This window comes from Toxotes jaculatrix, chromosome 1 (assembly GCF_017976425.1).
Source record: "Toxotes jaculatrix isolate fToxJac2 chromosome 1, fToxJac2.pri, whole genome shotgun sequence".
NCBI lineage: Eukaryota > Metazoa > Chordata > Actinopteri > Toxotidae > Toxotes > Toxotes jaculatrix.
In genome coordinates, this window is record NC_054394.1 from 7587521 (window position 1) to 7600175 (window position 12655).

General features: G+C 42.9%; 2 protein-coding genes across 2 annotated transcripts; both read left to right on the forward strand.

Annotated features, from left to right (window-relative positions):
* The first annotated feature begins 239 nt into the window (after window positions 1-239).
* Window positions 240-3517, forward strand: cplx3b (complexin 3b). The gene is made up of 3 exons (XM_041040321.1): window positions 240-397; window positions 2957-3044; window positions 3293-3517. The coding sequence occupies exons 1-3, from the start codon at window positions 240-242 to the stop codon at window positions 3515-3517; spliced, it is 471 nt and encodes a 156-aa protein (XP_040896255.1).
* A 3919-nt stretch (window positions 3518-7436) lies between these two features.
* LOC121181507 (growth arrest-specific protein 1) lies at window positions 7437-9325 on the forward strand. Its single transcript, XM_041037424.1, has one exon. The coding sequence runs from the start codon at window positions 8123-8125 to the stop codon at window positions 8873-8875; it is 753 nt and encodes a 250-aa protein (XP_040893358.1). The 5' UTR covers window positions 7437-8122; the 3' UTR covers window positions 8876-9325.
* Window positions 9326-12655: the final 3330 nt, after the last annotated feature.

Consider the following 12655-nt stretch of genomic DNA (forward strand, 5'->3'; position numbering starts at 1 on the left):
TGCTGAAACTGCCACCTCACGACGCGCCGTTGGAGTAATTTCGTCTTTTTTTCTGTAGGTTTCATTGCTCTCATCAGAGCTTCTGAAACTTATATGCTCTCCTGTGCCACTTCCAGACGTCTGGTTTAAGCGTCACTTTCTCTCGGATTTCTCTCCGCCGTCACCGCTCTATCCAAGAGCGCATCAAGCCTTCAACAACTCCTTAGCCGATCAAACAGAGGACTCTCCGAGGCACAGCCATGGCTTTCATGGTAAAACACGTGGTGGGAGGACAGCTGAAGAACCTGACAGGCGGACTGACGGAGGAGAAATCCGAAGGGGAGAAGTCAGAAGCCGCCGCGCAGGGGATGACTCAAGAGGAATTTGAACAATACCAGCAACAGTTAGAGGAGGAAAAGTAAGGCAATGATCGAAGCTTGTGATTGTGAAGTTGTAATGAAAAAACATCTACAGTGTGTGTCAGTGGAAGCGGTGGAAGCGTGGCATATTAAAACGCTGTGTTTTGTGGGTAAATAGCTGAGCGCTCCCAGTGCGCCGCGCGCTTTTTTACGCATCAATGCCATAACACGAGCGCTCCGCACACAGCTGCTCCTCTCGCCCAGGGAGCTCTCTCTCTCTCTCTCTCTGTCTCTTAGCTTTGGCAAATTATGTAGAGCTGTTTTTAATTCGGGATTCCTGGAATCATTCTTCCGCGGAAATGTCTACAGGGATTCGAGCCTGCGGCGAAAAACGTTCCTATTGTTGTGCGTGCGGCTAAATAATGAATCAGACCGTGTGGTAAATAAAGTGGGTAAAGTAGAACCTCTATTTGTGTATTGTCAGAGGGTCAAACAGTATGAACTGATGTCCATGAATTTGCATTGTAACAATATATAGCAGCCTAAAAAAGTGGGTACATTTACATTTAGATTGGCATGGTCTCTATTACATCTCTGATTTTGTGTTTTAGATGTAATCTATATGTGTATATTTACACCTGCGATTCCAGCTGTGAGCCTTTTACTTCTTTTGTCATGTTTCTATCATTTAAATCTTCGATCTTGTGTCTTATGTTTAATGTGAGTCTTTAAACAAACATTCTTTTTTCATAATTTACTTATTGGTGATGGTGTTTATCTCCTGACCCGACTGGAGGACAGTCTGAGGCAACAACAAGGTCATTTGGTAAAGAGTTCACCCATGCAGCCAGTAACTCACCATTGATTAATGTGATGCTTCCCTTTCAGCAGGTCTCAGCATCCCATATCAGATGTTCACAATCCTGGTCATGAAATAAGTTACCACAGTGAATTCACATTCAAATTTTAAAGAAAAAAAAAATGGTGGATAGTGTTTCACAGTGCCATGTGCAGACATTTTAAGAATGAGTGGGAAGTGTAGCTCTAACTCTGGCAGTATTAAACATTGAGCTCAGCCCACTGAGCTCCACGGGAGGCCAGGGTGAGATGCTAAACGCTCAGCCGTCATAATGTGACCTTCAGTGGAAGTGAATTATTCGTCAGAGGTGCTAAACATGAGCATAGATCACGGAGAAGCCCATACTGCTCAGATTAAAGCAGAATGAGGTTGGTGTGGTTTGGGGGGTGGGGGGATGGGGGGCATGTCACATGTAGACATTTTATCACCCTCAACGCCCAGGCTACAGTGACAACCCTGGTCATCTGATGCCCTTGAGAGGGGAAGACACAAAGCTCTGCTCATTGGCTCAAAGCTCTGCACAGGCCTATGTGCCGTTTGGTGTTTGGCCCGCTCATGTTAATAAGAAGTGAACTCCGGCTCACACGGCCAGAACCACGCAGGCTGCATCTTCAGATTAAAACCACCTTAGCCTGACACATATGGTACAAACACTCTCCAAACCTCATGTGCATGTCCCCCTGCTGTTAGACTACGCTGCTGATTTGATCCTTGTAGGTGTGCACTGTAACCTCTGATACTGTAGCTTCGCTTTGAAGAACATCATCTAGGGTGTTTGCTTTAAGCAGCTACTGTATTTCACTGACTATAATAAAATGTGGTCTTTTGTCACTGTATTCATGTGATGTTTGGCCTCAGGCCACAGCAGCAAGTTTGTTCAGCATTATGTCATGTTGTTGACTCACGATGTTAGAGGCAATTTCAGCAAATGTAGCGAATTACGAGGGACAATTATGAACTGCTCCATAAATATTCCAGTGATGTTGAGTGCAGAGAGCATTGCCAGCAGCCTGTGGCCTGCCCTCTGCTGGAGGCATCGCATACTGTAGGCTGGCTTTGTTTACAGGAGGGAGATTTAAGAGACAAATAACACAAGACTAATAATAAACAATATCTCATCACCTCCAGTATATGCAAAGTCAGACTTATTGGTTGAAGGTGGTTGGAGTTTATCTTTCACTTCTTAGATTGTTTAGCCAAAACCACCCATTTTGCTAAGAAACTTCCGGTGCTCATTTGAGGGTTTCCAGGCTTGAAAGATGAACACACAGTGAAACTCTGACATTAATATTAGCTCTACAGAAAGACAGATGAGCCCAGGATATGTACAGAATAGGCTGATTATAAGTGGGGGAGTGGCAGTGAGTCTGCAGTTAGTAGGTTACCTCTGGCAGTCCGCATCCCAAAAGGCCTGAAATCCCTCAGAGCCCTGCTGTTTTGACAGGATGCAACATCTGGGGCTCTAAACATGAACAAACATGAACGTCTCTTCCTGCTTTTTGTCCCCACAGCATCACACCCACGCTCAGTAGTTAGAGCTATGAGTTATGATGCTCTTAAAGCAGAGACGCAACCGCACAAGAACGCTGATTTTCATCATGTGTGCTGCTTGGAGATACCATTATTACTTCAAAGCTTAGCATAGGTGAAAGGACATACGGTTGATTAAAAAAGACATTTGGTTGGAGGCTGAGATTATATAAACTATTGTGACACCTTGAGCACTGTGCTAAAGAACATTTTTTCTGCTTTCTTGCAGACAAGAACGAGAAGCCCATTTTGCCCAGAAGAAAGCTGAGAGAGCCACAGTTAGAAGTCATTTCCGGGAAAAGTACAGATTACCAAAGGTAAATGAATCCAGCTCTGCTTCTGTAAAGAAGAGTAAAGACAGAATATCTTTGAACTGAAAAACAGAATCACTGCATTTTTTAAAAGTTTGTTCTTGTAGTCTACTAACATAAACTGTGGTCGGATTAGAAGCTTTTGTTTTAAAGTTGTTGTTTTTCTTTTCTCCTGTCCTGTTGGCTGTGTCAACACGGACATTCGTGGACACATGTATCTGTTGTGTGTCTACCAATTTGTGTATCCACTCTAGAACGAGACAGATGAGACCCAGATCCAGCAGGCGGGGGACGACGTGGTGTTGCCCACAGAGCTGGCCAAGATGATTGCTGAAGACAACCAGGAGGAAGCACACAAGCAGTCAGTCCTGGGCCAGCTGTCCAACATCCAGAACGTGGACATCGACCAGCTGAAAGACAAAGCCCAGGCCACGCTGGAAGACCTCAAAAAGCAGACGGAGAATTGCAATCTCATGTGATTTGGCCAACTCTGAGTCCCAGAAGATTAGAGTTTTACTTGTACAAATATTTTTCAGAGGCAGAGCTGCTCTAGAGATAGAAATATTCTTGTTGCTTCAGTGGAATGTCAGTTGGCAGAGCCACATAATAACAGTTTTTCTAGCTGTGCAAAGTTAGACAGACGCCCTGCGGAAAAGAAAGTAAAAGATGAGGAAGCTGATATTTTAAAATCTGGAGCTCATATTACTAAATGAATTCTAGCCATAGTGTCATCCAGGTGAACTAGTTTAGAGTTTTCCTGTTGACCTTCAAATCTCCTATGAGTCATGAATGTTGTTCACATTTTTACTGAAATCAGCGAACATACACTCTGAAAGACTGTGGTTCTTTGGCTCCTCCCATTGATTTAACCAGTGAGATTATTTCTGCTTTTAGAACAACTCCTCCTCTGAGAAAACTCTGTCCAGTGTATCAGATCCTTTCATTCCCTAACCTCCCTCGCTCTCTGCACCTCACGTGACCAGTGGTAATACAATATGATCTTGCAGCAGAGGTCTCAGATATGTGTGCAGAGTTTTATTGCTTCCAAACACACAGCAGCTCATTTCACCGATGAACACACTCATCAGTAAAAATCAGACGCTTGAATGGAATGAAAACACATACACACACATGCACGCACGCAAGGCTGACACTGGCTCATGCGAGGGGGTCATATATGTGTGTTATGTCGAAATCAGGAAACTCGGTGGTTTATTTTTAGGTTAAATAAAACGAAGGAGCCATTTGTGGGGGTATTTATATTTCATGTACAAAAGCACAAAATCTTAAAATGGGCAATACTCATTTAGTGCAACAAATGTGAGTAGCTTACTAATGCTGGCACCCTGGTGCCCTGACAAAAGCTCCCTGTGAGCTACACCAGTCTTAGTCTTAGTCTTAGTTTTAATCTTTTCCTTAACATATCAGACTTTTATTTTGTAAATCTTTTTCGGTACTTCAGACTTCAGTGTGCCTCGGACGTCTGTACAAGGTTGTCTTCTTTAGAGCTCCAAGATCTGTTTTATTATTTCGTCAAAAGCAACAAACAATTTGTAGGCAGGCACGTTATGATGCCTTAAGGGCAGGATAGATTTGCTGCACTTTGTAAGCTGTAAGTAAATACAGTGACGCGTGTTCAATAACTGTCCCCAAATTTAACCTAGAATCAATATCAGCTACGTAGGGTGTAAATCTGTTTTTTCGTGCTGCATCCAGTTGTAAAAAAAAAGCTGCTCAGATGAGAGAAATGTAAATGCTTTAGAAGTTGTATGCCAAAGCCTTTGGTGAAAACACTCATACCAACATAAAGGAAATGGCATAAATACTGTATGTCAAACTGTGTAACTAAAGTGTGTGTGTGTATAAATCCAACTACGGAGCCTACATACAAACATTTATGTTCTATAAGATGTAAATGTATCTCCTGTTTGCCTATAATGTCAATAGTGGGTCATCGCTTACTCCGTGTTCATCGACTTGCTTGGGTCTTGTAGTGTTGTCGACCGTCAGATGACCTCTGACCTGTCCTCCATCTCATTGACCCCCGCGTCTCAGTGGTGCTGTTTTGTGCTGGTGGATTTCGTGTTGTTTAGATGATGTGTGTGACGATAAGTGGTGTCTTTGTAAAAACCTGGTCCTGTGGCTGAGAGTGCTGGTGGTAGTGTTACACAGTCACTGTGGGCTTACTGCCGTATTCTGTCTCTGCTCTTTTCTAGCCAAACGTAAGTGGTGGCGCCGGTGAATTAAGAGGGGACATTGTTGACGTGTTATATTCATATACACTACATTTGTTTGATTTCATGTAGCAGTGGTGCAGAGGGTGATGTCGGCTTTGATCTCACATCTGTCCCCATTTTGATTCCTGTTATGGTTCAACTGCCATAAAAAAAAAGATGATATAAAAGTTTTAATTTCACAGATGAATTACTTACATCTTTTATTTTAGAGGAAATGTGGGCAAAAAGATATTGCCTGTTTTCTCTAAAATTAGTGGTAATTTCCTTGCTGTAGGTGCCACACTACTGCTGAATGAAAACTCGGGCAACATTTAGACATTTTCAGTGGTTATTGTCATGTGATAGATGAACCGTATATTCGTAACATTTTAATAACATGAAGCAGAGGAGACGTTGCAATAAGTCCTTTTGTAATAAAGTTATTTGTCATGTATAATGATAAGACCTTATTAATGGGTGGAGCAGAAGCCATAAAGCAAACCGTTTGCTTTGTATGAGTGTGTGTGACTTGAAATAATAATTCAATAACTCAGTAAAAATAATGGTAATAACAATAATAACAATATATAAATGTCATTTTTGTGCTGTCATCCTGTGCGATTGATTTCTTTCTTTTTTTGTTTCAGGAAATGGCTGCCATGACACGCAGTATCTTCTCGTTCTTTAGCTGGTTCTTTGTTTCACAATATCTCTATCATTCTGCCTCTGAAAGTATTTCAGTGAGTTGGAGTTTTAACTGCAATAAACTGATTTTTAGGATAATGCACTACCTTTCTGTTTGTTGTTGTGATTTTTATGCAGAGCAGCCTCTCATCGTGTTTAGTCAGCCATCAGTGAGCTTGACTGTGCAGACGCTTGAACACCAGGTGGAGACAAAAATACAGTCAGCACTACAGAATTAAGTAGATGATTTACACAATACAACATTTCAAATGAGGCAAAATATTCTCACTCTGTGGCCACAGTGTGGAGGCAGAATCAGTCATATAGTCCATACCTACCACTGTGATCTAAAAGCAACCTGGAGAGAAATATGTATGCATGTTTGTAAGTTTCTGTGTGTGAATATGTAGAAGATGGATGAAATTATACAGTAATACATTTATGTGTTTCTGTTATTTTGTCCACCTGCTGTACAAACAGTACAAAGGGCCTAAATAAAAACACGTGTGTAGTTTTTATCAACACGATGCATTTTTAAAACAGAGAAATCCTGCCAGCTTTCATATTGTAGTCTAGAATAGATATCAGGTTGGGCATCCATCTGGTTTTGTGGTGTAAAACTGGCACAGCCTGTATGTGTATGTGTGTGTGTGTGTGTGTGTGTGTGTGTACGTGTGTTGGGGGGGGGGGCGTTCTTTGAAAAAAAAAAATCAAGTTAGTTACCATTTCAATAGCAGGCAAGCCTGAGCTATTGGTAGTTTTCAAGTGTGGTGTGAAAGGGGATAGCTGTAAAATATATTGATGCTGAAACCCCTCTCCATTGATAGGCCGCAGTGCGTGAACAATCTTCAGCCTGGAAAGACACTGGGCCACTGCATGGACAATCTGACACAATTGGGGTGAAACGGGCCAGAAAATACTATTCTCTCCCATTCTCCTCTATCAATCGGGGCTTAAAAACTCTGCAGAATGTGAGGCAGGAGAGGGAGAGGGGGGAAAGAGCGACAATTAGTGAGAACCTTTAAGAGAAACCCCTCAGCGTCGAGGCATTTATCACTGAGGCTTCCCCCCTTTGCTCAGTTTATGGCTAAAAAGAAACAGATTTGTTTTTCCGCGCTGAAAATTGGAGCAGTGAAGTTGCAGATGTGAGCTCCTTGCAAAGGAATGCGTTTTGCAAGCCCACCCCCTCCAGCCTCCCCTCCTTTCACTTGTGTTTTGCTACAAGAGAAGAGGGGACCACACAGATCCTGGGTTTCATGCAAGGAAAATTATAAACATTTTCATCCAGCCTATCTCGTCATATACTGAGAGGATTTAGGCGCAGAGCTGTGCTGCTGTAGGCCTGGAGATGGGTCCCACGGCTGACTCCTCAATGACGACCAATCGGTGGCCAGGATTGTAAATGAGAGAGAGGGAGAGAGGGAGCGAGAGAGAGAGAGAGAGAGGGAGGGGGGAAGGAAAACTTTTCTTTCTTTTTTTTTCGACAGAAGGAGGGGTGTTGTGGGGGAAATGCTCGGCGGACCGTGAAGCGTAACAGCAAGAAGGGGGACAAAGACGCACATAGCGGGACAAAATGCGACAGATAGAAACCTCTTCCAAGTAAGAAAAAAAAAACATCGGAATGCGTGGATGGATGTTAAAAGTGGCAGAACTGAGAAGAGGAGTCGAAACTAACAATGGCAAGAAAGATGAGTTCAAGTGTACAATCTGAGTTGTGGACAACTACCGTGGTTGGACCTCTCGTTAACTTTGGATAGCTCTGCGGCGCGTTGCAGTGTTTCGCCTCGTCCGTGCACCGATGGCATGGAGCAGACACACACCGCAGTTTGGAGCACGATTTCCCTCTTTTGAACGGACATGCTTCCCGGAATGATTGTTTCTGCGCTGGTTCTCTCCTTTGCAGCCACGCGTGGTGATTTCCCCTGTGTCAGATCCTGACTTCCACTGTTGCAAAGCTGACCAGGAGGAGGCAAACTCAACTACCGTCCAAGTTTGTGGATGATTTCTAAACGATCAAGTGTATTTCTTCCCGACTGTGCTGGTATTAAAGTGTTTAATTCCCAAAAACCCATGTATGGAATATTTATATGAACTTCAGTCTGTGAGGTTCAGTGTGTAAATTGTCCTTATCCTAATGTGCTGGTGGAGAAAGTGCATGTCGCCGAACTACAACTCCATCCAAGCATGAAATGTTGGTGCAGCGCCCTGGCACTTCTCCCATGGGTGCTGGTGGCCATCGATGCCCAGCTAATCTGCTGGCAGGCTCTCCTTCGGTGCCACGACGAACCTGAATGTGAACTTGCGTACAGTCAGTACTTAGCGGCCTGTGAAGGAAACATCAGAGGAACGAGGAGGCAGTGTCCGAGCCACTGCATCAACGCGCTGATAAGACTGAATCACACCCGCAGCGGGCCGGACCTGGAGACCTGCGACTGCGCCCAGGACCTGGAGTGCCTGAGCGCCAAACGTGCCATAGAGCCGTGCCTCCCCCGCAGGTACCCGAGCGATGCCGGGGGCATTGGCTGCATGGAGGCCCGGCAGCGCTGCGAGGAAGATAGCAGCTGCCACACCTCCCTCACGGCCTACTTGTCATACTGCGGGCAGCTGTTCAATGGCAGGAAGTGCTCCTCTAAGTGTAAAGCCACCATTCAGCAGATGCTGTTCATCCCAAATGGCATGCTGCTGAACCGCTGTGTTTGCGATGGGGTAGAGAGGCCTTTCTGTGAAGTGGTCAAGGAGAACATGAGCAAACTTTGCTCCATAGGAGACCACAATGTTATTTCAGACCAGCCTGATGTGGACGACATGTATGAGGATGAGGACTATGACCCTAAAAGTGACAAAGAGGAGGTGTATACTGACCATTCCTCTGCTTCTCAGGGGTTTTCCAGCTGCCTGACACTCCTGGTTCTTCCTCTAGCAAGGATATTATACTGAGATGATGGGCAGGCCTGCTCGAAACATTTGTTGGCTTTATAAATGATAGTGTGACACTTGGGGAAAATGACTGCTCAAGATCTCCAGTGGGGGTTTAGTGACTTGCTCAAAGACACTACAGCACAGTAATGTCTTGCTGGCACAGAATTCGAACCCAGGTTTGCTGGATAAGGAAAGTTATTTTTCTCAGCCACAGGACTCCCTGCCATGCCATTGGCTGTGTGGAGACACAGCGCACAGTAGTGATTTGTGTAGGCTTTCCACAACCGTACAATTTGCATAGTAATTCATCTTCATGCACATCTCACTCAGGAAAAACTGCTCTTTTGATTTGTGATTCAAGCATTCCCATAGATGGCCTTGTAGTCCTCTGAGATAACTGTTCACTTTTTGCTTAGTGGTAAAAAGCCTGTTGTCAAAAATGGCAAAAAAAAAAAAACTTTCAGGTGATGATGAGAGGAAATGTACCAAAACCAGACTTTTTTTTAGCAGGGCATTGCCATTTTGTGTGCCTTTAAAAAAAACCTCCTGTTTGTTTGGTTTGGTTTCAATGGTACTTGGAGTGTGGCTTTATTAAGACCTTAGACAAACATTGGACCCATACAGTCTCTGTTTGCTCTGCTCTCCATTTCAGGGGCCACTGCATTGTTGCAGCAACCACACTTCAAATATTTGTGGGAACAGTCAGAGGACAGGCAAGGGTGTGGGATCAAGTACTTAAATTAACTGAAGCGCCTCTCTTGCACTCTGTCTGGGGCCCCTCCCCCATTTGAGATTGTTTTATTGAACTTTTCCTGAGACCCCCCCCCCCTCCAAAACCACCACCACACCACCTTCCCCCTCTCTACCGCCTTCCCCCTTTCACGCCTTTAAAAGACCTCTGTCTTTATTACTGCTTTCACACTGAAGCAACAACCCAGGAAAACCTGTCTGCTGCTGGTGTGAGTAGGTCAACATGTCAGACATGAAGTTTGTTCACAGCACTGCTCGTGACAAGAGGTGGGAGAAGCGGTCGGATGTGAATGGTCAAGCACGGGTTGAATGTATGTTGATTATTTTGTCCCACAGAGTTTGAGTGTTGCTAACAAAACCAGAGGTGTGTTTAGGCTACGTCTAGAGATATTTTAACATGCAGGATTGTCACTAAGTGCTTTCTAAATAACTTGCACAAATTCAGATAAAGGTGAGACTAATTAAAACGAGATTTAGTTCAGTTCACAAATTCCTCATGAGGTTCCTCTCCTCAGAAAAAGTACTATGAGGGATTTCTTTTTTTTCTTTTAAAACTCAGTATTTTCACTGCTGCAAACATTTAGATAAGGAGATGCTCTGTGGCTACTGAGCAACAAACAGGGCTAATGTTACACAGTGTTTGAAAGTCCACAGTAATAGTCCAGGGATTCAAACCAGCATCCTTTCAGTCTCACTTCTCTCTTCTACTGTTCCACATTAAGCTGTTTAGAAAAAAGGGAAAGTGTATTTGTTAGTATCCATCACTTCTAATGAAGCTGCCAGTTTGTGTGTCTGCCACTTGAAGTTGTGTCAAAACTAATCTTTTGGTTTTGGTCTTGAACAATGTTGATAAATGTTAAATTATGAAGCTAGAATATGAAGAATGTGTATATATTTTACATTTATATGCAGTAAAATAAGCCAGTGTGTGGCCACTGTCACTTACTGAAAATGCATTTAATACATAATAAACACAAAAAATGTAGCTCAGATTTTGTCCACAAAGCCTGACGTGATTTAGATTTTCCAGTTTTTCATCTCATCTTGAGGGAACATTGCAGTAAACACCACGGAGCGGTGTCTGCTCCGTGTGCGAGGGTGAGTTTTATAATAAAATGTTCATGAGCTAAAGTTGTGTGATGTGTGATTTGAAGGCAGAGATGTGAAGAAAATCAGAACTGTGATCATGGATGTGTCTAACAAGCCTCTGAAGACTGATTAAGTTTGATTTTTCTTGATTGCGTCTGAACTGAAAATCTTTGTAATCTAAATTGTTGAATAGGAAGTTAAGTTTGTAAACCTGCATGCACCTGCACTTTACCAGGCAGTTATTCACTTAAAACACAATTATTTGTCTGCAACAGAAGTTTACTTTTTATTTACTGGCTTTCAACTGAATGCGGTGATATTTCTTCACATTATGCATTAGGTTTACATCATAACATATTTAGATGATGTCATGTTTAGTCTCCTGTGTATGGTAATAACTGAAAGCCAAAAAAAGAGAGGTTATTGTTTGAAAATGCCTGACTCCACAGTCAGCACTGCATGTGGCTGTGTCTCACTCTCTAATATTTAAGTGGTTAGATCAGTGTAAGGGTCATTACATGCCAACTCACTCAGAATTCAGAACCTTTCTCAGTTCATGTCACGGACTTTGCAGATCTTATAGCCCAAATACTACTACTATTTTAGTTTTTTGAACTTTTGAAGTTGTTCCCACTGAGCTAAATGTCATCATTTGTGTGATTCTCTCAGCTTCACCAATCAATTATTTTTTGGGGTTGAAATTTCTACTGAACAGCCAAGAAACCCTAACGATAATCTGCAACCTGTATTCATGTAAATAGTTGTTGCTGAATGTTTTACAGTAATCAGTTTAATAATTCTTTTCTCAAACAAAGAATTTGTAATTTTCAGAGAGGTTTTCTATCTCTGTGTGACACCTCCTCATTTTGCAATTCCAAAATTTCAACAAAAATATTAAATGATGGAGTAATATAACATCTTTACAGCACTTTCCCATTAAAAAGTTTAAAGGAAATTCAAATGTTCCTTCCTGGGAAAATATACACTGAAAATATTTTAGAAAGTGGAGTTTTCAGCTCTGAGGCTAAATTTAGCAAGATCTGATTTCCTCTGCGAGTTGGTATGAAATAACGCGGAACTTAAACCTGGTGAGGAATTTTAAGTGTCTACAGAGTCAGCAAATCAGGATTCTACTTAGATTGTAGAAGAGGAAGAAGAAGAAGAGTCCTTTCCTGGCCAAGTATGTTTACATACACAGGAAGCTGACCTCTTCATTTAACCCATCTGTAAGCAGTGAACAGACACACACACACACCCGGGGCAGTAGGCAGCCACAGCTGCAGCCCTGGGGAGCAATTGGGGGGTGGGGGTTCAGTGCTTTGCTCAAGGGCACTACACCAGATGTTAAGTAGAGGAGGAAGCTCTGTTCCCTTTCATACTTTCCTACTCCCAGTCCAGGGAATCAAACTAACAACCTCAGTACCAAGCCCAGTTCTCTAAGCTCTGGGTTAAAGTTGTAATCAAACCACCACCACCATAATTTCAGAGTAGAGGGGCAGCCATGGAAACCTGTCAATTCATCGGCCTGAGCTGGTATCAGAAGGAGTTTACTGTGTACCCTTCAGTTTGCCTTTAGTGAATTCACAGACTCGGTTAATGACCAGAAGTCATTTGGGGCTTGTTCCACACTTACTTTGGTTTACAAGTCATTAACAAATTGTAAAAAAGTCACATAGCATTGCTGCTAGGTGTGAAGTACAACCTGTTTTGCAAATGTAACTTGAGTGATATCCAAGAGGTACAAAAGTGCAGTGGCAAGAGTAAAAAAACTAACAGAGAGAAAAATGTTGCCACTAATCTTTGATAAAAGGACGTTTCTGTGACCTGTATTTGTCTGTGTGTCCCCAGCCTCGCGTGACAAAATGCATTTACATCTGATTAGCAATTACAAGTTTTTTAGCTCGAGTTAACAGGTAACAAGATCTCCAAGCTCAGGGAGATCTTCTGCACAGCTTCTCC